Genomic DNA, 27,706 nt, shown 5'->3' with positions numbered 1-27,706 from the left:
TCAGTCCGCGCGCGCCCTCGCCATGGCTCGGTGGCTGAAGGCCCTGGCGGTGCTGCTACTGCTCGCCGCGGCCGACGCGCGCAAATCGCCCGCTCCCACAAAACACGAACCCCAGATCGAGGAGGTCACCGCCAAACAACTCGAACGCGTGCTGGAAGACAAGGACTTCGTCGCGGTGTACTGGTGTAAGTGCCGCATTCGCCCGCCGCTCGCCGACCGGCGCGTGTCTCCGCTAATTTTGCGAGGCTCGGCGCTGGCCGGACGCCAACACCCGTGGCGAAACGTCTGCGACGGCGCCCGTCCAAATGGGTTACCCTCGAGTTAATGATCTTCGGACGGGCCGGCGGGAAGACCGCCTCGCCGCAGCCGCATGATATTTTCGAAGCTCGATTCGCGAGTTATGCAACCCAGCCGCGGAGACAATAAAACTTGACCCGCCCGGCTCGGCCGTCGGCGCGGCCTAAAATGGTGGCGTGTCTCGTTTTCCACCGTTCCACGATGCTGCGAAGGTCGCGGCGCCTACGCCGGGCCGGGCTCGGCTAAAACTAGTGTGTGGTCGCCATGCGCCGCTTGGACGTGCTCTGTTACGTGCTCTCGGCATTCTAGACTATTTCTATTGTCACAGATGTTTGTTGACATCGCATTCCTCGGATGCCTCTTGAGAAAAGTGCATTTTGTGAGTGAGGACGCGTTGCCGCCCGCCGGCACACGACTATCAGTTACTCGACACTGCTATCTATATTCGTTGCTGTCTGCAATGCATCTCTCACTCACTGCGAGGATGCACTGGCTAGACACAAAAAGTGCAATAAATCTCTGTCGAAGCGCACGATTGCAAGATTGTTTCTTGGCTGATGCACTAGATTGTTCTGAGCTAACTATACCTACACTGCCATGAGTTGATTAGTGGTTCCCCCTCATTAACAGAACGTTTTACTGTCCAAAAGCTTTGAATTCGCGACGATGACATTAATGGCATCAATGATGTTAATGATGATATCAACAAACGTAAACAAAACATTAATGACGTAGTTTGTATCATGATCATAGCTAACTACTGAAGTGAGTCTGAAATAATGAAAGACCTACAGCTTCAGTTAACAACAAACCAAGCGAAAATTTTCCAAATCCTCTCTAGTTTTGCTACAAAAGAATTAAAAGCCAACGACCTTCCTTAAATTTAAAATCGCAATCTTACTGAAAGAGCTCAGCATGCTATTGCTATAGTATCCTCCAAAAAATGTTACGAAAATAGGCCTCGAAGTAACAGGGTTTGTTATAGAAAAGACACATAATTACGAAAACGGTCCCGTACAACTGTTTCTCTTGGATAACATCCAAAATCAAGAATGTTATCATTAATTCGTGGATTAATGAAAACGAGACAGTCTTCTAAGAAGAATACAATAATTTTGCACGTAGCACTTAACGAAATCTTCCGTTCTTGCTTGTATTTTCATGCTCTTTGATGCACCAAAATCTTTCTATACTATGTGCCTGTTTGGTTGGTAACAAGCAAATTGTTATTATTGGTGTTTACAGATTCAATTAATTATGTAGAGCTCATTACTCAACTGCAATCCTTGTTAACTTCATAAACAGCTGTCACTTTATCGACGTCTTCCTGCTTCTGCAATTCATCAGCTAAGATTGATGGATTATTTTGGCTTTTGGGTTTCATATTTGTTTGTATTGGACGCTAATCTTTACGCACGTGTATGTTAATTACCTTTTCGTCGTATATTAAGGCCGAGTTGCAAAACCTAACTTTAACGGTAATGAAAACGATAACCGGTGTTTTTGTTCGGAGTTTGACAGATTTTTGACGTTTGTCACAGTTAAAGTAAGATGTTGCAACCCAGTCTAAAGTCGTATTACTTTGTGTAGAGCAACAACAGCAATATTTAAAGTGCACTTTACTTTATTGACAAGACAATATCTGCTTGCTCTACTCCTCGTTGCTTTGAGCTTGAGGCCTTTCTATCTATGAAAATATTATCCTAATAATTTTTCCATTGTATCAATACTTGTGAAGATAGTATCGAGTAGGTAACCGTTAGTTAGGTTAAATGTAGAGTTCCTAATATTTTCATGTGACCGATCTATTGATTCTTGTAAGTTTGTTAGTGCAGAACATAACTAAATAAAACAGATTGGTTGGATTCTAAAATCTATCGCGTGTCATACAACTAGAGCTGCTAGTTTTGAAGAAAAAGTGTCCAGACAAATGGCACTAATCATCGCAATCATTTTTAAAATTAGCCAAGCATATTGTATAAACAATCCAGATTTCATGATTTGGATCAATAACAACTGCTGGTATTTTCCATATCAGCTTCTCTATCATACACGTCCCATGTTATCTACCCACGTTGAAGTAGCAATGAAAAATAAAAATATAAAATAATGTCAGAAAAAGACAAGATGGAAAAGCTTGCGGTGATCTCAAAGATTTTGAGAGCCTATTGATTTTGATTCCGCAGCTCGAGTTATATTATTTTGAGAGACTGCCGATATTATCTACAATTATAATATTATAAAGAGGAAAACTTTGTTTGTTTGGTTGTAATGAATAGGCTCAAAAACTACTGGACCGTTTTTAAAAATTCTTTCACCATTCGAAAGCTACATCATCCACGAGTAACATAGGCTAAATTTTATTTTGGAAAAAAATAGGGTTCCGTAAAATATGTAAATAATGTAGTCCACGCGCGCGAAGCCGTGGGCGAAATGCTAGTCATTCATAAACAGCATGTAAATCTGTAAAGCTACATACAGTGTTTTTTAACCACTGCGGGGAAGCTTTTTGTATCTCACTTGATGAAAGGTGAGATGATGCGAAACACATGACATACGGGATGATTTCTACTGTGGATAAACTATCTATTGTTTTAGTAGTAATGTAGTTTTTAGTAGTGTTGTGAACATAAAATGATTGATCCATACAGATGATTGTCGAGTATCGACATTTATTAATTATTGTTATGAGAGTTACTCGTAATGATTTATTGTTGTAAACAAAAACAACTTAACTACCTACTTACTGTTTCATTGAACACTTTTTTTCATTCATTCAACTGAATATAGCTGCAGCATCATTCTCAGATAATGTCGGTTAATCTGGATAATATGAATCAGTGGGCTTAAAAATAAATACACCATAAGTAAGTATGAGTCCAGAGCACCATTGCTTTCAGAGATATTTTTAATTTTATTATGTACACGTTATGCCCGCGGGTTCGTGCATGGAAATCGTTTTCAGATCGCACAATTTATGATTCCTATGTTACTTTGGAATCAACGAACTATTTAATAAGATAGTCAAACAAAATCGACATCAAGCATCGTAAACGCGCATGTGTGTACTTATGTTGCTATGTTGATTATACTATTTATGTTATTAGGTTCGATGAAAGTAAGTAGCTTTAGACCCAAGTTTGCACCCTTGAAAACCCTGTGCTACCCCCACTTTTGTGGTTAAATCGCAAACTATGCATTTTTGGATAAAATTATTTAGGAGCCCTTTAAAGTCCATGGAAATTGTAACAAATTAAGCCTAACCTAGCTATACAGGGTGTTAGGTAAATGGGTATATGAGCCGACACTAGCCCATGTTAACATGGGCATATAAATGGTACGGTGAAGTCAGAAAATTGATATCTTAATTTTAAATATTTTAATTTTCATACAAATCGGATTTTATAAAAAATATTTTGTATGAAAAAAAAAAATGATAATATCAATTTTCTGACTTCACCATACCATTTATATGCCCATGTTAACATGGGCTAGTGTCGGCTCATATACCCATTTACCTAACACCCTGTATAAGTAAACCTTAACCAATCTATGGTCCTTTGAAGATGATACATTTGTCTTATTAAGTACGAGTAGAGAGTTGCTTATTCATTTCGAAAACATTTTGGCATACCTAGTAGAGCTCTGCTCTTTATTTATGTAATGCAACATAATGCTAAGAAATATTAAACCTTGGGCGCCTTATTTCCAAAGATCACAGCTCTATTGTTTTAAAAAAAATTAAGTTTCTTAATTTGATTCCCAAAGGGTCGCGGCATCAAAAATTAAAAAGTATTTTATGAACGTTTTACATGGACCCGATGGGAAAAGAAGAGCAATAGAGTCGTGGAGCTTTGGGAATAAGCCCATTTTTTAGGGTTCCGTAGCCAAATGGCAAAAAACGGAACCCTTATAGATTCGTCATGTCTGTCTGTCTGTCCGTCCGTATGTCACAGCCATTTTTTTCCGAAACTATAAGAGCTATACTTTTGAAACTTGGTAAGTAGATGTATTCTATGAACCGCATTAAGATTTTGATACTTGAACTGAAACTCAAAAATTTTTTTTTCGTCAATCACATACGTGTGGGGTATCTATGGATAGGTCTTCAAAAATGATATCGAGGTTTTTAAAATACTTTTTTTCTAAACCGAATAGTTTGCGTGACAGACGCTTCCAAAGTGGAAAAAAGTTGGTCCCCCCCCTCTAACTTCTAAAATAAGAAAATAAAAAATAAAAAAAAACATATGATGTACATTACTATAAAAACTACCAACGAAAATTGTTTTGAACGAGATCTAGTAAGTAGTTTTTTTTAATACCTCGTAAATCGTAAACCGCTTATTACCGCGTAATCTTTCATACAAATAACTTAAATAAAAAAAAAATAATTTCATAAATCAATGGTACGGAACCCTTTGTGCGTGCCGGTTTTATGTATTACGATGTTCCTTATTTATTTAATGTATGACCACTTTGTATATTTACTTACCCAATTTGAACCGAAAGAAAAATCTAAAATAGAATGTTTCGCCATATCAATGTAACTAGGGAGATATTATTTGTTCTCATTCTATACGTAACAGCACATGAAGACGCTCTGAAATAGAGAGTCTAAGAAGTTGTAATAAGGGTGACTTTGCAAAAAGACTGCTGAATTACTTACATACGTAGGCTAAGGTAATTTCAAGGGCAAATATATTTTTGGATAGAGTATTGATTGCTTGTTAAACAAAAACTTCTTAACGAGATTTATTTTTGTTGATTCCAGTTAGGTACCAAAACTAATATTGAATATCAAAACCAATATCAAAACCAAAATTATTATAAAACAAAAGGTAACTAATTAATCATTACCAGGACCAGGATTTTACCAGGACACGACATTACCTTTGACACTATGATCGTTGGAATTCAATGTTTCATGTAGGAAGCCTAGAGAATCATCTTAGGGAATTGTGAATTTTCCAGTATTTCCCGTTTCCGCTGTCTATAACTAATGTACACACTCCATTGACTTCTTTTCTCATCACTGTAACCATTTATTTTGCTTTGTAATGGTGTCTCTATAACCCAAAGGCCAGCTCTAACACGAAGCTCTGATGGCGGTAAAATCAGTTTTGAGATAATAATCTATTGATATTATAATAATGTGATAAGCAATCACTTGATTACTGTCTTAATCTAATCTAAAAAAAATCTTTAGATATTATGCATTTTCAACGCATGATCTTTTGTGCATTTCTGTATGCTAATATCGTAGTTCTCCAACTCCACTGAAATCTACAATTAAGTCTGAAATGTTGCAAATATGAATATATAGAAAGCCTAATGTTAAAATCGCTCTAGTCAATCTAGTTGTTGCATTTTTTGTACCTATGTAGCGGAAAATTTTTGTAGAGCTAGTTTTAGGTAGGTTGAATAGCAATCTATTCGGATCGTAACAGATTTAAAAAATAAGACTACCTATGGACTTTTAACTCATTCATCGTATTTGTCTCTGTTTGACGAATGTATTTTTACAGTGTATCATTGTTATACAGATTTTATCGTACGTTTTGAACTGTCAAATGAATACGATTGCTTTGTAAGTATTAAAAACTCCATATTCTAGCAGTACCCATTTAAACTATTGATAATAGGGCTGTTTGGACCGCGGTGTGTCAGTCCAATTCGTGAGATACCTGTCATTCTTGGCGACGTAGACTTGCGGCAGGTCTAGCCCACACATTGGAGAAGCATATAAATAAAATAGTATTTCAAGTCATAAATCGCGAATGCTCAAGGCTGCATCATTATCAGACGCCGGGTGACTGACGTTATGATGACACAGACGGTGACGGCGCAGGCGCAGGCAAAAGTCATGGCCGCTCACCGCCTGCTGATTTTCGTAAATAGCATTACTGAAAGTCAAACAAATAGACGGTTGACTGAATTTCAGGTTCACTGTTTTGAATTGAATTCCATTTGATGCAACTAGAATAGTTGACTGAATTCAATAACGCATGTCAAGAATATTTTAGGCACCTAAGTTTGATTTCATTTCAGTTCATTGGGATGTGTGTCTTCTTTTATTTCTAACCAGCTTAATGAAAATGCACTTAATGATTCCTCATATTCCAAACATGAGAAATGATGGATTCCTATAACTTTCATCCCTTTATTTCGTCTGGATGCAGGTTGAAATGATAGCTCTACATTTCTAAAATATTGTTAGCTTAACCCTTAATTCGACGACGTGCGATATACTTCCCATTGAACGAAAATAAATCTCCGTAAAAAAATTGACCGTATATCTTGAACTCAAGGTGTTTATTTGCTCCCTGAACTATCTAACTATGCTGTCAAAAATCAGCAAGGCACCAATATCGATGAGACGCGAGCAATCTCCAATAATATGACGGAGAGGAAGGGCCCGCTGTGCGGGCTCTCGGTAAATTGCATTTTATTCATTATTTTACGGCTTAATACTCTTGTAATATTATTAAAAACTATAGATAGGATACCTGCGAAGCTACTTACAATGTATTTACTGTCATACAGAGTTTTGTTTTCGTTTTACGACACCTATAACTTGCATGTCCTGTATACTTCCCGTCGTCGAATTACTAGTAAAGTAACTGCTAAATACTATGTCCAGTATTCATCCCGTTGTCAAATTGTTAGAAAATTAACTTTTGTGGGTTTTGATAATAATATTTTAGGGATCCACACATAAAATGTTTTCTGCCTCACTATGTACCGTTTTTCAGAGTATCAACTCTAAAAAACAAGCCTTAGTAGCATTGGTGCCGCCTAACACTACTCCTTTTCATATAGATACTGGTTTTTATGAGAAAATTGTTTTTCTCACCCTGCTTTTCCATCAGTTCTTGCATAGAGCACATGAATATAGACAGCTAAATCTTTAACTTTGTCTTACTCGAGGGAATAATGCCAGAGGCATGGACCAGAAGCGTTGTGGTACCCTTATTCAAGAAAGGGGATAACACCTTACTGAAGAATTATAGTCCCATCACGCTTTCGAGCCATATCTACAAGTTTTTATGCGAGGGTTATTACATGCTGGTGTCCGAGAAGTCTTTGTAACCATAAACCACATCCATACACTGCGGCAGGGTTATACAGAAGACCAAAGAGTATTACTTGCCATAACGCTTGGCGTACGTGGACTATGAGGAGGCTTTCGATTTGATTGAAGCTTGAGCAGTGCTGTAGTCTTTCCAGAGAGCTTCCGTATTGACCCTTGGTGCTGAAGTGCTTGCACAAAACGCCACCTTGATGGCGGTCCAAGTGCAGGACAAGAAATCAGCAACAGGTCCAAGTGTGTTCCCAGTAATCACATAATGGTACCTACTGAAAGGTTACTTCTCACAATAAGCCCTCTCTATATCACAGCATGACATGGAGAGGGCTGTGCTTGGTATTTCTGTGCGACATCTAATGAGAAGATCCGTAAAAGAACTAAAATCACTGATATAACCTTATGGATTAGCATGCTGAAGTGGCAATGGGCAGGGCGCACATCACGCAGAACTGATGGCTGATGGCTACAACAAGGTTCTAGTATGGAGGCAACGTGCCGACAACCGCTGCGTGGGAGGTCCACTCACAAGGTGGACAGATGAACCCATAAAGGTAGCAGGAAGGCGCAGGATACAGAGTGACTATCAGATTGGCCGGTTGTTAGCCCACTTGCCAACCTGATAATCATTGGGGGAGGACAATGTTCATTAGTGGACGTCATAAAGCTGAAATTATGATGATGATAATTAATATTTTATTACGGAACCACTTGTTTCTTTTTTCTGTCTCTTCGACAACGGGAAGTATACTGGACATGGTTGGAGAGCGTCACTTTCTTATGAACTTGGCAACGTCCAGTATACTGGACATAGGTTTTTCAGGAAACTGAAATAGTTAGATTTTTTTGGGTATTTTTTCTGGGGTCCTAGACAAGCTAAGAAACGAAATCAGTAACTGTTTTATAAATTTAACTAAAAAAAAATTCCGTCGAATGAAGGGTTAAGATTCCTTAGAGTGAAATCAGACATTGATTTTTTTTTAAAAACTTCAAAATATCTACACGGTGCGTTTATCCTCGAGTTGAATACAAAGATCAATGTCTTGTGTCAATTCATTATTGTGGATCGTAGGTCATAATGAATATTTTGCCCTCCACATAATATAAGTCGCCCTCAAGATTTGTAGCATGTTGCAGAGCCGTAAAATGATTTCATTGTCTCTAGCTGAAGCCGGTCTCTTACGAGTCAGTTAATTTTAGTTTTCTAATTTTGCTTCTTCCCATTAACACTAAAGTTAGATGGTTGCCGACTCTAGTTGCCAGACGCTCTAAGCGAATTGCATTGCTATCTTGTAATATTTTTCGTAATTATTTCTGATGTGTGATGTTGGTGTAACTTAAATAAGTCTATTCCAATAGATGTAATCTCCAGATTTAATGAGAAATGTGTTTAATCCCCAAAGAGCTACGCCTAGCTGCTTCAAAAAATTTTAACACTGAAGGAAGATAGTTATCATTTTTTTTCTGGCGTTCACCTCTCGATATAAATTTTTAAAACAACTTGAAAAAATCGATCTGCCTAAGGTGGGAATTGAACCCAACTGAAACTGAACTAACTGAAAGTAGATGTATTGAATCTTGAATACCCGCAAAGATTCATTTCAGAAATCACGAGATGTTTGTTTATCATTATATCCTTCAAAATGATTATTTAAGGAAACAATAACTTTCAAAATTAATTAATAGCTCATCAGTGCTGTACGGATGTTACAATAACTTGATTTTATTACTGGGAATATCACTGTGCGAATACACCTCGAATAAAACAAGATCATCCAGCAACAATAACACGAAATTACATCTGGAGTTAACCCAACTGTGATAAATACTTCACTGGGACAAGTTATTTACAAACATCCTCTCAGTCTGAACCGCAACGTGGAACCGAAATCCTGACCTGTTAACGTTATGGAATTTGTTACGCAATGCATGAATGAAGCCGAAAACCGTGAAGAACTGATCATTTATAATCATGAAAGTGATTAGGTTACGTCTGAGGGCTCTGAGGCTATTAAAGCTGTAGAGCAACGTTTCTTAACCTTTTTTGTCCACGGACCTCTTAGAAAATCAAGTTCAATTTTTAATTTCAATTACGAGACTTTTGGTGGCATTTATTTACGATTTTTAAATGGTCCATAGATGAGGCTATGGACGGACCCCCATACATTTGCTCCCAGACCCCCAGGGGCCACGGAGCCCACGGCCACAGGTTAAGAAACACTGCTGTAGAGTAAAGAGATACCAAAGATTCAACCGTTCACGGCCCAAAAAGTGTCGTAAGTAATTTTAATTCGTCATCTGCTAAAGATCCTGATAAAAATAGCACTGAAATACCATGCACCGTAACATTAGGTGTAGACGACTATGTTGCAGCAAATACACTAAATCATAAAGCTCAAGCAGTTAAATTAGCAGCTACACCACAAATTAGACCGTCAGACCAAGCCGGCCGTGAAATGGCTACATCGTAAACTTTCGGCCTTACATTTATTAGTTTTATGTGTTTATTTACAATAGCAAGCGCTATATTTCAGCAATTAAAAGTTCACCTAATTGGAAACATTGTGGGAACGTTTACCGAGCTACTATAGCTACTTTTTATTAGACGCATAGAATAAACTCTATGGCTACAAACATTACTAAGATTTAACAACCCAAAGGCGTTTAAAATTCCAAGAAAATAGTGAATAGAATGCTTCTGGATAAATTTTGCCAGCTGGCTCTCAACTTCTCGGATGATAACTTATTGACGATGATATTGTTCGAGAATATGAGAGGGGTAGAACTAGGCTAGAAATACCGAAGAGCAAGCGAAGAAAAGAGTAGACCATAAGTCTTTAAGAGCTCATGGCACTGATCAATCAATGGAAAAGGCTAGTTGCTGAGAGTAGGTACCAGTTGAAGTAATCAGGTCGATTTTATCTCTAAACAATATGCATTAAGGACATACTTCAGCTATAACCCACGTAACACAATAAATGTCTATTTCAGATGCGAGAAGCTGCGTGACATGTGATAAAGTATTAGAAGAGCTAGAGAAGATTGACGATGACACCGACACGTTCGGTGTCGACTTCGTCAAGATCAACGACAAGCGACTCGCTAAGCAGTATGGCATCACGAAGTTCCCCGCCCTCACGTACTTCCGTGAGAAGGAGCCGATCATATACGAAGGTAGGTTTCGACTACCGATAGCATTGAAAGTAAATGAAACGAAAAAAGAGAATAAAGGTCAATTACACAGTGAAGCTACAGTTCCGTCAATGTTCGCTAAGATCTGTATCAGTGCTACAGTGTTGCGTTTGTACAATATTGTGCAGGTCCTGTGACGGAACTGTGACTTCACTAATATGTGTGAATCAAATTTTAATACAAATATAGTGGTTCTAAAGAGGGCAGGCACCATTCATCAAAGTTTTCTTCTATTGATGATGAAAAAGATGCTTAGTACAGAATGTGTGAAAACACAGGAAAGATAAACCATTTCAATGCTGCAAAAGCATTAAACACCTTTACTATTTGTACTGGCAAGTACGCAAGTTCTCACTGCGAGTATATTAATCTATTTTATAGCTTCAAACTTCAGCAAAACTAAGGTTTTGAATCGTAAAAAAGCAAGATCTATTTGACTGAACGTTAAACATAAACATTCTGACAAAACACATTCCCATGGAATACATCCTCACCTCTTGAGTTATCGGTATTTACCAATACGTGTTACGATAGCAAAAAGAGTAATTCAGCACCACATAAAAGTAAATCAATCTTTAAACGTTGTAGGAGATCTCATGGACGAAGAAAGCGTCCTGGATTTCTTGACGAGTTTAGAAGCAATGGACCTTCCTGACCGGATAGAAGAAGTGAACCAAAAGATCCTGGGAAAGATCATCGAGGACACAGACTACGTAGCCGTTCTCTTCTGTAAGTACCCGCGTGTTCTCAGTGTTTTGTTCTTCATAGTCTTTATGAGCTATTGTGATAAATTCGTTTTCAAGAGCCATTTCAACTAACATTCCGGCCGATGCCGATCTGTAAAATCTTGTAATGTAGTTCTGTCAAATATTGTGTACGTAGTTTTTATCTGTCGCCTTTACTTGCTCATCGTAATTGTCTAGTAAAGGTTAGAGTCTGTACATTGTGCCGTGTGTTTGACTGTGTTTTTGACGTAGGTCCTGATCACAAAAGTTGCGGCCCTTCAAACAGTAAGTAAGACCAGATGGCGGCATGCTCCTTTCAATGTCAGTTTGGCTGGACCTCTTCTCGCTTTGTAGAATAGATATTTGTACGATTTTATGTTTCAGACGCGCTTCACGCTTTTCAGTGTCTCTTATCTGGCAAGAGAGTCTTATCGAATCGAAAATCCTGTTACGAAGTCAGCTCCTGTTATTCTAAACGAACAATTGATGACGAATGCATCTAATTAAATATTTGGCACAGACACAAGAAATCGATGCAGTAATATGAGTTAATATGACTCAGTGGGCATATCATTACATATCAAGTAATCATATCAATATGTTGAAGTTAATTGTTACATTCAATCTTCAGCTGTTCCAGTAACATACTTGTAGTTTCATCTATCCATAAATCTGTCTCTATCTATTCATTAACGGGGTTTCTGTTCGAGTCGAGATCGGTTTCAGGATTATAAGCCGTTAGCGTCTGTCTGATGTAAGGGAAAGCCAGAATCAAAAACGCGTTTGCATTATCGGGCGGTGAGGCTATCTATTTCGGGCGAGCTATTTGCGTCTCGCCAGCAAGCTCGGATTGACGGACCGACCTGTCACGCCGACGACGACGTCAACTGTACATTTTCTCTCCTTAACGACCGCAAAAACTATTAAAATCTCATCTATTCCTAACACCAAAACAATGGACTTTACGATCGACGTACTGTACATCATAAAATTATAATAACTGACCAGATGACCTTGACCCAAATTTTTGATGGAAAATCACACTGTTCACGGTAGAGCATGTCTTAGAGAAGTTGTTTACGTATCCTATTTATATCTGTCAACATCTTAAACTCTATACAATGTTAATCGATTGGCGTTCACCTGTGTTTTAATGAAACAAACATTCCATAGAATAGCTGTGGTAACACCGGTGAGGCCTGAAACGGCGGTAGTTTAGAATGTTTTAATGTTGTTAAGTCTCGCCCATGTAAGATTGTTTGGTATGCAGAGCTGAGTACATAAAAATAGTTCCCGCTTCTTTATTCTATTTATGCAAGACGTATGTCTACTCCATAAACTAGACTGAGGCATCTCAGATTCCAACGCCAACATACATTCTGCACGATACAAGCTTCATAACTTACACACACTAAACTTTCCGTTATAGCACCGACCCAGTTCATGAGCAACGCACCTAACAGCACAGCTTCAACTCCTATGGCATGGGGAAGACAACGGAAGGATTAAAGGCTACGTTCCGTGGTTGTTCATAAAATTCAGCAGATTCTCCGAAATGTTTCAGATAAGCCTGAATGCAAGAAATGTGCGAAAGCTCTCCAAGAGCTAGAGAACATTGACGACGAAGCGGACCAGCTCGGGATTGGTTTTGTGAAGATCCACGATGAGGACCTGGCCGAGGAGTACAGTCTTGGCGAGCTGCCAAGACTGGTGTACTACAGGCATCAAATACCTATTATCTATGAAGGTTCGTGACTCATTTTCGCGGTTACTGACGTTTGTATTACGAAATGCGCCAGAGATTTTGAACGTGGTGTTTTGCGTCATCGAATATTTTTCCTTTTCCGTGTCGTGTTTTAAATATCACGTCATGGGTGTTCTAAAAACACGTCTAGACTTTTTTTTAATAAAAATATCTTTTTATTTTTCTTCTTTCCTTAAATTAATATTTACATCTAGTAAAAAAGATTGATTGATCTTTTCATAAGCGAATCATCACTAATTAAACTTTCTCCTTTACATTTTCCAGGAGAATTGAGCAGAGAAGAGGATGTGCTGGAGTGGCTCATAGCGAACAAGTCGACGGGAGATGAGGAGGACATCATCGAGGACGTCACCGCGAAGACCTTGAACACCCTCATCGGGAATGTGGACAACCTTGTTGTGCTATTCTGTGAGTAGGATTTTCCATAAAAGATACATGTTAAATTATACTTTGAGATGAACTTGCTCTTCGATTGTAGTAAATGAGGATACCTATTCAAAGGAAATGATAATATTATTTTATTGGCAAATTGCAAGATAAAATAGAAATTCAATTAAAACAAGGATGATTCTAATGAGGAATATTTCATCAACCTTTCAGACGACCACGGCGACGATGAGTCAATGACGGTGCTGGCTGAGCTGGAGAAGATAGACGATGACTGCGACCGCCACGGCATCCAGTTCGTCAAGATCGACGACGTGAAGGCTGCCAAGGCTTTCGGCATTGACAACATTCCGTCCATCGTCTACTTCGAGAAGCAGATCCCCAACGTTTACGATGGTAAGAACCTTGATGATTCTCATCAACAATTCTCAAATAGCAAGCGGATTAATAGCTGTTTATATTTATAAAGTAATGATCTTATAAATCTTCGAGGATAAATTGTACTTTTGTGTAGGTGGAATTATTCATTTCGAGTACATACATAACATTTTGTTCCAAAGTATCTTTTTATTCAGTCATAACAAAACCCACCTGTTCTGCGAATGTGAAAGTTGACCTTGAAAATAATTTGAACATTACAGGAGATCTGGAGAATGAGGAAGAAATCTTAGAGTGGCTGGTAGACCAACTGGAAAAGGACGAGATTGAAGATGTCACCGATGAAATGTTAGATCGTCTGGTCAAGGATGGAAAGACAGTCGCCGTGTTATTCTGTAAGTTTTGTAAAAATCAACATCCACCACTCACACTGTGAACCTGTTTTTAATTATATTCCGTTTTCGCAGATGATAATAACGACCGCAAATCACAGAAAGTATTAACCGAATTGGAAAACATTGACGATGAATGTGATCAACTTGGCATTGCATTTGTGAAAATTGATAACGATGAGGAAGCAAAAGAATATGGAATCGAAAAGCTGCCTACTTTGCTGTACTTTGAAAAGGGTATTCCAACTTACTACGAAGGCAACCTAGAAGAAGAAGAGAAAGTTCTGGAATGGCTCAGGTACCAGACGGAGAGCGATGAAATCGAAGACATCACTGATGAGATGTTGGATTTGATCATCGACAAAATGCAATACGTCGCGGTGCTGTTCTGTAAGTATTTTTTCTGACATTTGTTACGGCCTTAACATTGGTCAAACACTTGAAACTATGCCAAGTCTTTAAATTACTTTGCCGCTCAGAAATTGTTCAGTAATAATTCAAACTTCTAATTTAGTTTTTACTATTCTGTCAAGAACTGGCATATAAATGAAATACAGTTTATCAAATTTATTTCAGACGACAAGGATCAGAAAAAGAGCCAGAAGATCTTATCTGAATTGGAAAACATCGATGATGAGTGTGATCAAAATGACATCGCTTTCGTTAAAATAGATGATGACAAAGAAGCTAAAGAATATGGCATTGAAACGATTCCAACAATGGTGTTCTTTGAGAAAGGTATCCCTCACATCTATGAGGGTGACTTGATGAAAGAAGACGAACTGCTGGGTTGGTTACTTCACCAAAAAAGACACAGCGAAATTCCAGAAGTAACAGATGAAATGATGGACAAACTTATTGAGAGCACACCTTATTTGGCTGTTATTTTCTGTAAGTATTTTTTGCCTACATCTGTGTATGTGAAATGACTTTTTGTAAGCACTGTAATTAATTTATGATTATGAATTTACTTGACAGACGATAAGGATGATAAGCAAGACATCAGGATCTTAAACGAACTTGAAAACATCGATGATGAACTGGAAAAGGAAGGCATTGTTATAGTGAGAATGGATAACGAAGCAGAAGCTAAAGAGTTTGGAATCGATCATCTTCCTACTCTAGTGTACTTTGAAGAAAATATCCCAGCGATATACGAAGGAGATCTGATGAATGAAGATGAAGTGTTAGAATGGCTTATTGAGCAAAAGAATAGTGCAACTATTGAAGAGGTTACCGATGAAATTTTGACTGATCTTATCGAAGAACACGAATATGTCGTTGTATACTTTAGTGAGTACTATCAAATACATACCTACCTATTAAAATATTGTCAATGAGCTAGGGATGTAATTTTTTTTTACTTATTTTAGGTGGTAACTGCGAAGAAGGTGAAGAATGTGACAATATCTTGGACGAACTAGAGAACATCGATGACGAGCTGGATGAAACCGGTATCATTTTCGTAACCACTGAAGATATTTCTTTGGCCAAGAAATACGGGATCAAGACCTTCCCTACGCTTGTGTTCTTTAGAAACAAGGACCCGCTGATTTACAAGGGTAAAAACAAATTCTTTTAAAGCAAAAACAAATTAGTGGAAAAACAAATGCTCTAATTATTCATGATTTGACACAGGTGACATCGAGGATGAGGACGAAGTTCTGTCATGGTTGACTGATGAGAATACACTGGAGATCCCTGGAAAGATCGAAGAAGTTAACTCAAGAATGTTAGAAAAGATTTTGGAAGAAAACGACCACGTTGTTGTCTTTTTCTGTAAGATTTTTATTCATATCTTAATGTTTAGACATAATGAATAGTTTATGATATTCAATATAATATTTATTCATCGTATTGCAGACAAGGAAGGCGATAAGAAATCACAGAAGATATTGAGTGAGTTGGAGAACATCGATGACGAATGTGAAGAGAAAGATATCGATTTCGTGAAGACTTCAGATGAAGGTATCGACAAGGAGTACGATCTTTCAGACCTGCCCGCATTGGCTTTCTACAGGCACAAGTTCAGGACCATTTACGAAGGGGACTTAATGCATGAAGAAGCCATTTTGAAATGGGTGTTGGAGCTTCACGACTCCCAGCCAGACATCATTGAAAATGTCGATAGAAAGACTTTGAAGGACCTCATTAACGACGTGGAACATCTAGCTGTGTTTTTCTGTATGTATCTATGCTTTTCACGAGTATTTATTGAAAATGTGGCCTTAATGGACCCTAATGTTATGTATTTGTTTTTAGATAATGACGATTGTGACACTTGTGATGAAATCCTGGAGGAACTTGAAACAATTGACGATGATACTGACAAACATGGAATTCAGTTTGTAAAGTCCAAAGATGCTAAATTGGCATCAGACATTGGCATTTTCAGCTTCCCAGCATTGGTCTACTATGAAACTGGTGTGCCAATCATGTATGATGGTAAGGTTTTTTTTTCTTTTTGTAATGAATAACATTATTGTTAACTTTTGTTTATGAAGGAGATACTTGTGAATATTACAATCACTTCTCATAGACAATAAATTAACGAAGTCTTTTACATGTAGCTCCAAGGAATAATATCTTACGACTGTGTCCTGTTTATAGGTGACTTAAAGAACGAAAATAAGGTTCTGCAGTGGCTTGTAGATCAGAAAAGTAAGAATCCACATCCATTTAAATAAATTTCTATATTATCTACCTACTTAATTATGATCAAAAGATTTTATAATATTAAAATTGTTGAGACGCAAAATATTACGTGCATGACATCATTCTCGAAATCTTTACAATAAAATGTACTATTTTACGCCTTAAATGCTGGATGTTTGAGCTGTGTCATTTTGCATGACAGTTACTAATGCCTGCAGGTGAAGATAGCCACCGCCAAAAATATAAAGCTAATACTAAATCGAAGGCCAGTGCAGATGGTGATAAACAGTCCTCGGGGTTTCGGAGCAAAGCTGATGTAGGAACAGCTAGTAAGAATACGCCTAAAAATGCAAAACCTGCAGAGTGGAAGACTATGGGAACACTCAAAGTTAGGTTTCCCGGAGAAAAACCACGTAATCCTGGCAAGAACGCCGTGAAACATAATATGAAGGATGATGATGACAACAACGATGATGACGATAATAACGACGACGAAGACGATGATAATGATGATAACGACGATGACGACGACGATGACGACGACGACGAAGACGATGAAGATGACGACGACGACGATGATGATGACGATGACAATGACGATGACGACGATGATGATGACAATAATGACGATGAAGATGACAATGACAAAAATGAGGACAAAATAAGTAAAATAAAAAGCCTTTTTAAATTAAACGCCGCTAGAGATAAACCCACTTGGAAAACAGTTGGAAAATTAAAAATTCGTTACCCGGCGACCAAATCTAGTAAAAATTCAAAATTAGACAGTGATGATGACGACGACGATGACAATGACGACGATGACGATGATGACGATGACGACGATGACGGTGATGACAATGATGACGATGACGACGATGATGACGACGACGATGACGATGATGACGATGATGACAATGAGACTGAAGTAGATGATGAGGGTGATGATGATGAGGATGATGATGACGATGACAATGATGACGACGACGAGAATGGCTCTGATGAGGATGATGATGACGATGAGGAGGATAATGATGAAGATGACGACGAAGACGATGATGAAGATAATAACAAAAGCAAAAAAGAAAAACGAAGTGCAAATAATAAGAGTGTGCGTCATCGAAAAGCAAATGATGATGATGAAGATGACGAAGACGACGAAGATGATGATGATGATGAAGATGACGATGATGACGACGACGATGACGACGACGCTGAAGATGATAGTTTTTTTGGTAGAATAAAACGAATGTTTACAGGTAATGAGTATTAGCGTTGGACCCCGAGAACCCTGCACGGAGGCACGGACCCACTACCCGTCACACATCTGCATGGTCGAATACGGAACCCGCATGGGTCCTAGCATAAGCTGTCGCCTGCAGTCATTCGCGAACGCTTACCTACCTAAATGTTTTCAATCTTATTCTTACTAACATCCATCTAGACTTAACGGCGCGATAACTTTAAATGCACAGTATTAACTTTGTATATTACCTTTAATGCGGGTTTAAAACAACAGATTTTTACTGACTGCAGGCGATCGCTGTTTCTACATTGGATTGGGGGCGAAACCGGCTGTCCCAAAAATGACTTATGAACCCTACCAGTGCTGTCCTACTAAAGTCCAAAGCCCGACCAAAGTAGCCAAAGCCACGCCGACCAAGGTGCCGCCCAAGAAACTGGACAAGGGGAGGGACAAACTGCAGCCCGTGAAGCCGGCCAAGGGCAAAAACAAGGCGCTGGCCAAGCCAGACAAGCCGTCCAAGGGGAAAAAAGGTTTATTCGAGTCTGACAATATTTGGTGGTGGTAAACAACTAGTCAATTACTTACTGTAATATCGCCCGGTATTACTGTGAGTAAGCGTGCACGCGAGGCGTCAAGTGGACACGAATGTTACCGTTATAGTTTTCGATCCTTGTCGAATTTAATGTCACCTCATCTAATATACATAGTCTGGTCTAACGTTGCATCGTTTGCCATTGCACATTAACACGCTAGCTTTATAACCTCGTGTCCCTTGGTCCCCGCAAGCACTTAACAGGGTTGAATGTTGTAACATGTAGCATATGGACTGCTTTCGCTTCTCTTTCAAAACCAGACAAACACGCGAAAGCAGTCCACATTGGTTCATCCTTCTCAAAGTATTATGCTTTACTGTAAATTCAAGAACACTAAAAACTAAATATTGGGATGTCTAGAGACATCATATAGGTGTACAAATCGTTATTAAGATTGTTATTTGATTCCAATATTTAGAAATTAAAGTTAAAAACATCAAACATAAGGCATTTCTAATTGTATTTTGCCGTGCCATCTTGAAAGACTTATTGTTGTAAGGATTTCATGTTCATATAGTTTTCTAGTTCTCATGGAATCTCATTATTTTGTAATACATTTATTAAAAAAGCTACTTATCTTTTAGATTTTTTAATCTATAGTTCATATTCTTTTGTATCAACAACTTTAATATTCTGTCTTACAAAAATGCAGTGCCAAGTTTATCTCTCTGTAAATCATTTTCATTTTGCAAATTAAGTATCGGAAAGTGGTAGACGGGTTGGGAAATCATCTTATTCTGGGATCTCCCTCTCGAACACGAATGTGGCTTGAATAAGATCATCCTCCATGTCGTCTAGTGCTTTTCGCTTGCAAAAGTGCCGGCGTTGTGTGACAATATGTCGATATGTAAGTTGTATTGGTTGGCCGAAAATTCGCATGGATGTTTATTTATTATTGTTACGTTGAATTGTTGAGTCGGCGCTATCAATCTTTTGTTAAATAAATACATTTTTCTATTAAGTTCTGTCATTACTCATTTTACACACGAATGATGTCAGCATGGTATTGCTGTAGTTGTATCCGCGCATGCCATTTATTGGATGTATAATGGTGAGTTCCTAAATTTTAATGAAATGGATGTGGTTTCTTTAAAACATATTGTTTTAGCAATTACTTTTCAGCATTTTGTAATAGACTAAAATATTTTAGGAAATCTATTGGATGAGTCTGAGGTCTTGGATTGGATGGTCAAACAAAAAGAAGATGAGAGTATAGAAGAAATAGACCGAGACAAATTGTTCAAATATATTGAGACAAAGGAGTTTTTGGCTGTTGTTTTCTGTAAGTAGCATTTTTGTGTAGGCATGAGTATGTCAGTGGGAGCAAATAAACATCGAAAGATCATGACACAGAAAATTTCCTTTTAGACAAAGACGATGATCCAGGAAGTCCAAGGGTCCTCCGCCATATTGAATTGATTGACGATGAAGCAGCAGAATACGGAATAAAAATAGTTAAGTGCAGTGACAGACTGATGGCTAAAAAGTATGGATTCCGCAATCCGCCTGGGATCACTTACTTCAGAAAAGGCAAATACATCAATTACGATGGAGATATTGACGACGAAGAAGAAATATTAGATTGGCTGACAAACCCTGAAAACATGGAACTAACTGATCACATAGAAAAAGTCAACAGAAAAATGTTTCAGAAAATAAGACAAACATCGGATTATGTCGCCGTATTCTTTTGTGAGTATTTTGTACTTCGATAAATAAACAGAAATCGAGATACATTTACAAGTTTTCACAAAATTATAGATAAAGATTGTAAATTTTCGCTCATAGTCCCAATTATATTGCACATATCACATGTTTTAGACAGTAATGACTGCAAACAGTGCCCCAGAGTGCTGGCTGAGATAGAGCACATTGACGATGACGCCGACGGCGCGGGCATCAACTTCGTGAAGATAAACGACTGGCAGATGGCTAAGGAGTACGGAGTCTTCGCTCTCCCAGCAGTTCTGTTCTTCAAAATGGGATCTAAGGATCCTGTCATCTTTGCCGGTAAGTAATTTGTTATGCATCATCATGTCATCATAAAATTGTAGATTGCAGAGAGGGGCGATTTCCCCAATTTCTTTTTAGGCAGCGTCTCATAGTTTCATATTTTAATTTTAGGCGATCTTTATGACGAACATCAACTGCTGAATTGGCTATTGACTCAGAAAAACCCGGCTGGTGACGTAATTGAAGCCTTGGAAGGGCAAGATCTGCTCAACTTAATTGAGGAATCAGGGTCTTTAGCGGTATACTTCTGTAAGTTGCTTATTGAACTACAGCCACAGTTGTACACTTCACAAATTAACACGACTATGATCTACGTGTGTCAACTACAATAATCATGTCAAAAGGGTATTTGACGAGAAATAATGTTAAAAATATTTAAGGTACTAAGTTCAATAACACAGCATGTGAAAAACAGAACAGTCAATGACGCTATAACATAACACATCTCTGCTTACTGTTATGTAACTCTATTAACTTGTTGCTTTTTAATAGGGAACAAAACATTGTGTGAGATTTGCAATTCAAAAGCAATGAGAAAGGCGATGAAAAAGAAAGACCACGAGGAGGAAGAGGGGCAGGATCAAGAGGGTACTCATATTGTGCAGTCGATGCCTTTTGGGAATTTATCCCGGTGTTCAATAGTGCCCCGCCATTGTCCTTTAACTTACCCAATATTTTCTAGTAGCATGCAGCATGTTTTCTTTATAGTGTAGGATTCTGTACTTTAGCCAACATTATCAAAGACGTCCACGAACTCTGTCTGATTTCTAGATGTTACACAAATTCCTTTGTTGTATTGTCGCACTGTGATGTCTTTTTTGGCCAATAGTTTTAGTTTAGAGACATTCATTTGCACAATTCCAATAGAATCCTTTTAGTTATAATGCATTATACGGAACAAATGAATCCTCCATGGGAGATTGCTCACAAATCGTCATAGCAACCTAACTGGCAATAGACCTTGGTGGTGTTTCAGACGGCCCCGACTGCGAGCAGTGCGCGGGCATATTGGAAGAACTGGAGAACATTGATGATGACTGTGACCGCCACGGCATCAAGTTTGTCAAAACACAAGACTACTCAATAGCTGAATCCTACGGAGTTACAGATTTTCCAGTATTAGTATATTTCGAAAGCAATGTGCCTAACGTGTACGAAGGGTCTTTAGCTGAGGAAGAAGAAGTACTTCAATGGCTGATTACGCAGAAAACAGAAGATCGTATAGAACTGATTACCAGAGTAATGTTGGAAAAAATGGTTGAAGAGACACAATATTTAGCAGTCTATTTCTGTAAGTATAAAACCTGATTCATGACTGTTACTATAAATTGTTTATAGTTTTTCAGTAATAATTTGTTTTTCAGATAAATTAAACTGTCACATCTGCGATCATATCTTAGAGGGATTGGAGAGTATTGATGATGAATGCGACGTTTACGGTATACACATGGTCAAGATACAAGATCCACAACTGGCCAAAAGATATTCTATCAAAACTTTCCCCGCTATGGTCTATTTTAGGTAAAGTAGAATAACGCGAGTAAACAAGTGTATCAAAAGCCGAATAATGCGACTCAAGTAACTTAAGGTCATATTTTCTTTCTTTGCAGGAACGGCAACCCACTTCTATTCGAAGGAGATTTACAAAATGAAGAATCTATCCTCGAATGGCTTATAGATGATGATAATCGAGAACTGGCAGATGAAATTGAATCAGTCAACGAAAGAATGTTGGAAAGACTGCTTTACGAATCTCACTTACTGGTTGTCTTTTTCTGTAAGTCTTAATTTTTTCTCGTTTTCAGGCGCAGAACAGAATCATTCAGTTGTTTGTCAATATAAGGGGAATATTTTTTCAGATGATGATGAAGATTGTCCAGAATGCGAAGAGATTTTGGAATCCTTGGAACAAATTGATGGTGAAGTCGACCAGTTTGGTATTGATTTCGTTAAGATCGCAAGTCCAGAAGCAGCTGCCAAGTACAACGTTGTCAACATACCCACACTCATATATTTCCGCAAACAAGTACCTATGCTCTACGACGGAGACCTACACCAAGTTGACAGAATCCTGCAATGGTTGACATCTCAGGACGTTTTTGAAATTAAAAATGAAATTGAGGAAGTCAACCGGAAAATGCTGGATAAACTTTTGGAAGAAAATGAATTCTTGGCTGTTTATTTCTGTAAGTAATCTTTCGCTTACGAAGTACCTATTAAAATCTCTCTTCTCAGTAGTTAACTTTACTTTTCTTGTAGACGAAAAATCTGCTGAGAGTCGTGCTGTATTGGACAAGTTGGAAAACATTGATAGCGAAACAGATAATTTGGACATCACTTTTGTGAAAATGCAAGATCCTCGGTATGCGCGCAAATGGGGCGTTACTAAACTTCCAGCAATCGTTTACTTTAGGAAACGATTCCCCAGTATTTATAGAGGTAAGGATATTATTGAGACTTTAAAATCTGTACTGGTAAGATTCGAAACTCATGTGCTAATTTGGTCAATTCAGGCGACATCATGTCGGAAGACGAAGTACTGGAGTGGCTGAGAAAGAACCGATTTAGACAGCCCGAGCTGAACATCTTTATGTATGCGTTGATCGCCCTGTCGATAGCGTTCATAATGTACACTGCGTTCCTGCTGCAGTGCTTCAAGCCGACACCGCCGGCGCCCACGCCGCACCCGAAGCAAGCGTGAGCTCTCCGCTTCAAAGACTTTAACCTATTTTTCTCTAGGTTTTCTCTGTTATGACGTCTCGGCCGCACCAGGCCTCGATCGACTCTTGACTACGACTTTACGATCTGCCCGCTTCTAGTGATCTATAACAAAAATCTTCCCTCTGAAGATTTCATTCTGCGGATGGATCAAATCTAATTTAGACAATTACACGTTCTTGGGATCAAACTTTTACTTTGATAGAGTTTTAGAATACGAATGCCTAAATTTAGTACGGATTATGTGACAGAACGATTACTGGATTGACTTTTTTAATAATAGGACAGATTCTTTAGACGTTAAATTAATGGTATTTGTGAGACGTTTCTTTTATGTGAAATTGATTTGACTTTACTAATAATAACTGCCTCCTTGTTAGTTTTCTTTTCTGTGTATGGCATTTTGATTTTTTACTGTTAACTTTGTTAAGACTGTGCAATCTATTCGGTAGCAATATCTGTATGATATTTGGTGTGAGATTACCGTTTTCCAGTGTGTCCATGTCCATTTCAAGAACAATTATTTCTTTTCGTATGGGATCTGTCCATTTACTTTTAATGACGTTCATAGCCTCTTAGATTTCGTTGTCTCTGTTAAGTTTGTGTTAGGTTTTCGGAGCTTCTGAATGATGCCACTTTTGCTAAATGTTTAATTTTAATTGGCTCGGATTGTTATGTTAACTAACATTGAAAACAACATTTCTTATGGGAAGGGATCGCAAATTATTAACTAAATAAAAAATATTTGTTTTAGCTACAAAGTTTGCGTTAATTTTTGAGATTGGTTAAAGCAAGTTAATATTCCGTAAATTAGAAGGGTTAAAGATAACTGAGTGGCTTTATTCATAAACTCCAGATTTTTTGCGTGAGTGTTCGCTGGGCGGGATCTGCGGGTCAGAACAAGATCCTTTTATTTTTCATTCACCAGAAATATACCGAGTACAAGGTTACGTAAACGGTTGTAGTCTTGTTTGTATACGATCCAAGAAAAAAAGCCTCCTGTGTTGATCCGCTGACTGAGGCCCGCATGCTACTACGGTACTTTAACGACTTCTTTTATTTTTCCTAAGACTTTAGCAAACTCCTTCGTCTATTTACTGTCATTTTAATTACTAGATACCTTATCAATTTTCGAGCTGCTTAAAATACCGAATACAAGATTAATTTAGTGTAATTTCAAATGATAAAATAGCATTATATTAGATGTAAGTAGTCCAATAACTAACCGATAACGAAGTCCAAAGTAACGTAGCTTCATGCCTATTATGTATCATTCCCGCTCTCTCAGTATGTATAAATTGTTGTGTATAATTATAATGATACCTTCATTAATGAAACGTTAAGGGAAATATGAAGTTAATGAAACTAAATGCTCAAAAGAGTTAGTGGTGCGCGAAGACGCGCGCATTCGTTAAATTGTATATAAAATGTAAATATATAAAATGAATAAAAATTGTAAAACTGTTGTGATATTTTATTGAAATTTCTTACCATTAGCTGTGTAGGTAATTTATGCTGATTTTTTACCCAAATTTCCGTGCTAAGAGCATTTCATTGATGTCTGTCATCATTGACGGCTCTTTGGTAAAAATCTTCTGGATTGCCATTTGCTCAGCAGAGGTTTTCGTTGGATTTTACCAAATACTATTCCCCATCACCCGTACTTTGGTAAAAATCGTTCGATTATCTGATAACTACTAAGGATTTCTTCACCCGATTACGAGTTTCACATTCTCATGATTGGTGATGTACTTCGCCTTCTCAGTTTCGAATAGTTCGGTAAGCTTGTCCATAAATGTAGCGTGTAGAGCGTCCACTTCTTCTGTCGAAGGCTCTAGGTTCCTTTCCACGTGTATTGGGGCTCCCACTGAAACAAACGCATAAGTATTTTGTAACACTGAAGTGATGACTTACACTTAACTGGTTTGGTCTATTTAGCTGCTATAAGGCTCGAAACATCTATAACTAAAGGCTGAAATCAAGTGTTTTGCTAACTCTATATTAAAATCCAGCGCAGGAAATTCTTAGTATAGCTGGCGAGCTTTACTAGAGGGTGCTCTACCTAATTTCACTAAGCCTAGAGAAGTGTTCAGCCTACTTTCAGTTTAAAAACTAATTGTTTAGTTATCGGTATTCCATGATTACCTATCATGCTAAATATTGTTAAAACATACTAATTTATAAATTCTGATAAAGCTTACCAACAACAGTAATTGGTCTCCGGAATGGCAAAATACCAAAGGAATACTGGAATACGCCTCGCCCAATCGGGAAGACGGGAATAAAGCCAGTGACCTGACTGACCCATTTGTGCCATCTCCTCATCAGAGTGCCCTCAGGATAGTTAAAATCCCGGAACAGGTCCGTCTCGCCGAATGACAATACTGGCACGAGAGAAGCACTGAAATTAACAAGACAGTTTTAAAAAAACTTATTTTATAATCTACACGCGTGTAGTGATTTTTTGTCTATCAACTTTTAAATTAATGCACGACAAAGCCTAGGTAGATGAAATATAGCACGACATTGATCAAAGGTGAGGTGACTGACTTTATGTAGGTATATTCGAATAATTTTTTGATATTTTTTCTTAGTGAACGCTAACCATATTTCCAAGTGAACTTGTTTTATACGTGGTGAGTGAGTTAGGTAGTTGTAGTCTTGTTAAAATCAACATGATGTTGTTTGCTACATACCCTGTCATCAAGGCGACTCGAACAAATCCTTTCCTGTTCCGCAGCTTCACGTTGTACTCTCCAGGATGTGTGTCAAGTAGTTCCGCAGTTCCACCCACAGCGAGAGTCACACATTTCCCCTTCTGTTTCTTCGGATTAAGCAAGTATAGCAGACTTTGCATAGAAGAAGAACAGCCTCCCCAAGCAAGGAACAGTTCTCTCAAAACAGGAATGATCAGGCGCTCTCTCAATGTGATCATGTTAACGGTAAGCCCGGGGAAGGTCTTGTAGAAGTCTAGGGCATTTGTGCCGAATGCCCCGAAGGCGCCGAAGGTGACCACTCCGTGAGGGAAGCAGCCTAGGATGTAGTTCTTGGAAGGGTCTAGCTCAGCCGTCTTGACGAGCTTCACAGGAAAGTAGTCGCAGTAGTATCGCCACACGGGTAAGTTACGGACCCAGTTTGATCTGAAATCATATCAAGCCTTTAAGTGTTGTTGATCAAACTCGTAATCACCGAATGAGTCATATCAAATTACTTATAGCTAAACTCTATTAGTCGCTGGTAATGACAACAGAAAAAAATATTAATTCTTCTATCATCAGGACGATAGGACCGATAATGATGGTGGACAACATTATTTTTATCTGGATTGATTCAAGGTTTGAGGAGCATCTAATTGCCACATCCACTGTCACCAGCCAAGCAACTGAGTAGGTAGGTAGGTCAAATAATTTTAAACTAGAAAGAACTTACATCCGTCCACCTCGATTGCAAACTTCAATGTCGTAGATCATCCACATTAGGTACAAGATGGCTACCCACCAGTATTCCGAGTAGAGCAATTTGTAAAGCAGATATTGGGTAAAGGGCACTCCTATTACGAAGATAAGGCACATGCCGAGTATGGCAAGCGTTTGCAGGCGCCTTTTTAACGGCACGTCTAGTGGAGCCCATTGGATTTTTGGGAACATTGTTGTTTCTGGAAAGAAAATATAAATCAATAGTAAAATGATGCACACAATCATGACCATGAGGTCCATTAAGCAATCAAGCAATAAACGATTGAGTATTATCTTAACTTATGAAAGTTACGATAATACTCAATCGTTTATTGCTTAATCACATTGATCTCATTGCAGGTAGACCTACTATAGGTACTTTACTTACTTACCCGGACACAATTTTTGTTAAAAGAAACAAAGGTTCAAACACAGATAATGATTTTCCTTCTGTCACTATAACTTCGCAAGCACGGTAACTTTTTGTCTTCCATGAGATTTAATTTTATTTTTTGAGAGACCTAGTCATCACTCATCCATCACTTATGAAAACTGACTGAAAGACTTTGAGGTCACGTTTTTAGTATGCCGCAGTTAAATTAAAAACGATCATATTGTACTAGTTAATAACTTTGAATAATCACTACGTAGTTTGGGCCCTAGTAGGTATATTCTGTGGCCCTAGGAAGAAGTTTTCAAGGTTTTTTCAACAGGGAAACTAGCGCCAATAAGTTTCTGCGAAAGATTGAAATTTACGCGCGTGAAGTTGCGGGCAAAATCTAGTTCTTGAATAAAATTGTTAAAGGTCT

The 27,706-nt window shown here is 38.2% G+C and overlaps 2 protein-coding genes across 7 annotated transcripts; one reads left to right on the top strand and one right to left on the bottom strand.

Annotated features, from left to right (window-relative positions):
- On the top strand, positions 1-24,907 carry LOC135074007 (FK506-binding protein 5). 6 transcript variants are annotated; one of them, XM_063968299.1, is made up of 26 exons: positions 1-185; positions 10,373-10,555; positions 11,162-11,302; positions 11,551-11,583; positions 12,863-13,045; positions 13,328-13,471; positions 13,664-13,846; positions 14,092-14,223; positions 14,296-14,610; positions 14,797-15,111; positions 15,199-15,513; positions 15,594-15,782; positions 15,859-15,999; positions 16,084-16,404; positions 16,483-16,665; positions 19,862-19,993; positions 20,080-20,403; positions 20,533-20,721; positions 20,836-20,973; positions 21,217-21,312; positions 21,701-22,015; positions 22,089-22,245; positions 22,335-22,501; positions 22,584-22,910; positions 22,984-23,163; positions 23,238-24,907. In XM_063968299.1, exons 1-26 carry the CDS (start codon positions 23-25, stop codon positions 23,423-23,425), a joined length of 5,154 nt encoding a protein of 1,717 aa, XP_063824369.1. In that variant the 5' UTR covers positions 1-22; the 3' UTR covers positions 23,426-24,907. The 6 variants fall into 6 exon arrangements, with proteins under 6 accessions (XP_063824369.1, XP_063824370.1, XP_063824372.1 ...); XM_063968300.1 differs by lacking the exon at positions 11,551-11,583; XM_063968302.1 differs by lacking the exon at positions 21,217-21,312.
- Positions 24,904-27,482, bottom strand: LOC135074013 (2-acylglycerol O-acyltransferase 2-like). The gene is made up of 5 exons (XM_063968318.1): positions 27,290-27,482; positions 26,872-27,097; positions 26,139-26,582; positions 25,644-25,843; positions 24,904-25,309 (listed from the first exon to the last, which is right to left on the bottom strand). Exons 2-5 carry the CDS (start codon positions 27,087-27,089, stop codon positions 25,152-25,154), a joined length of 1,020 nt encoding a protein of 339 aa, XP_063824388.1. The 5' UTR covers positions 27,090-27,097; positions 27,290-27,482; the 3' UTR covers positions 24,904-25,151.
- Positions 27,483-27,706: the final 224 nt, after the last annotated feature.

This window comes from Ostrinia nubilalis, chromosome 8 (assembly GCF_963855985.1).
Source record: "Ostrinia nubilalis chromosome 8, ilOstNubi1.1, whole genome shotgun sequence".
In the NCBI taxonomy this organism is placed as follows: Eukaryota; Metazoa; Arthropoda; class Insecta; order Lepidoptera; family Crambidae; genus Ostrinia; species Ostrinia nubilalis.
This window is presented reverse-complemented; position numbering and strand designations above follow the sequence as displayed.

Excerpts from the sequence above, each read along its gene's own strand:
- LOC135074013 (XM_063968318.1), bottom strand. The coding sequence starts at position 27,089 with ATGTTCCCAAAAATCCAATGGGCTCCACTAGACGTGCCGTTAAAAAGG. Across the intron at positions 26,583-26,871 it reads TGCAATCGAGGTGGACGGAT|ATCAAACTGGGTCCGTAACT; the intron begins GTAAGTTCTTTC and ends ATATGATTTCAG. Across the intron at positions 25,310-25,643 it reads GAGACCAATTACTGTTGTTG|TGGGAGCCCCAATACACGTG; the intron begins GTAAGCTTTATC and ends CGTTTGTTTCAG.
- LOC135074007 (XM_063968299.1), top strand. The coding sequence starts at position 23 with ATGGCTCGGTGGCTGAAGGCCCTGGCGGTGCTGCTACTGCTCGCCGCG. Across the intron at positions 13,472-13,663 it reads CAACCTTGTTGTGCTATTCT|ACGACCACGGCGACGATGAG; the intron begins GTGAGTAGGATT and ends TCAACCTTTCAG. Across the intron at positions 15,112-15,198 it reads TTATTTGGCTGTTATTTTCT|ACGATAAGGATGATAAGCAA; the intron begins GTAAGTATTTTT and ends TTTACTTGACAG.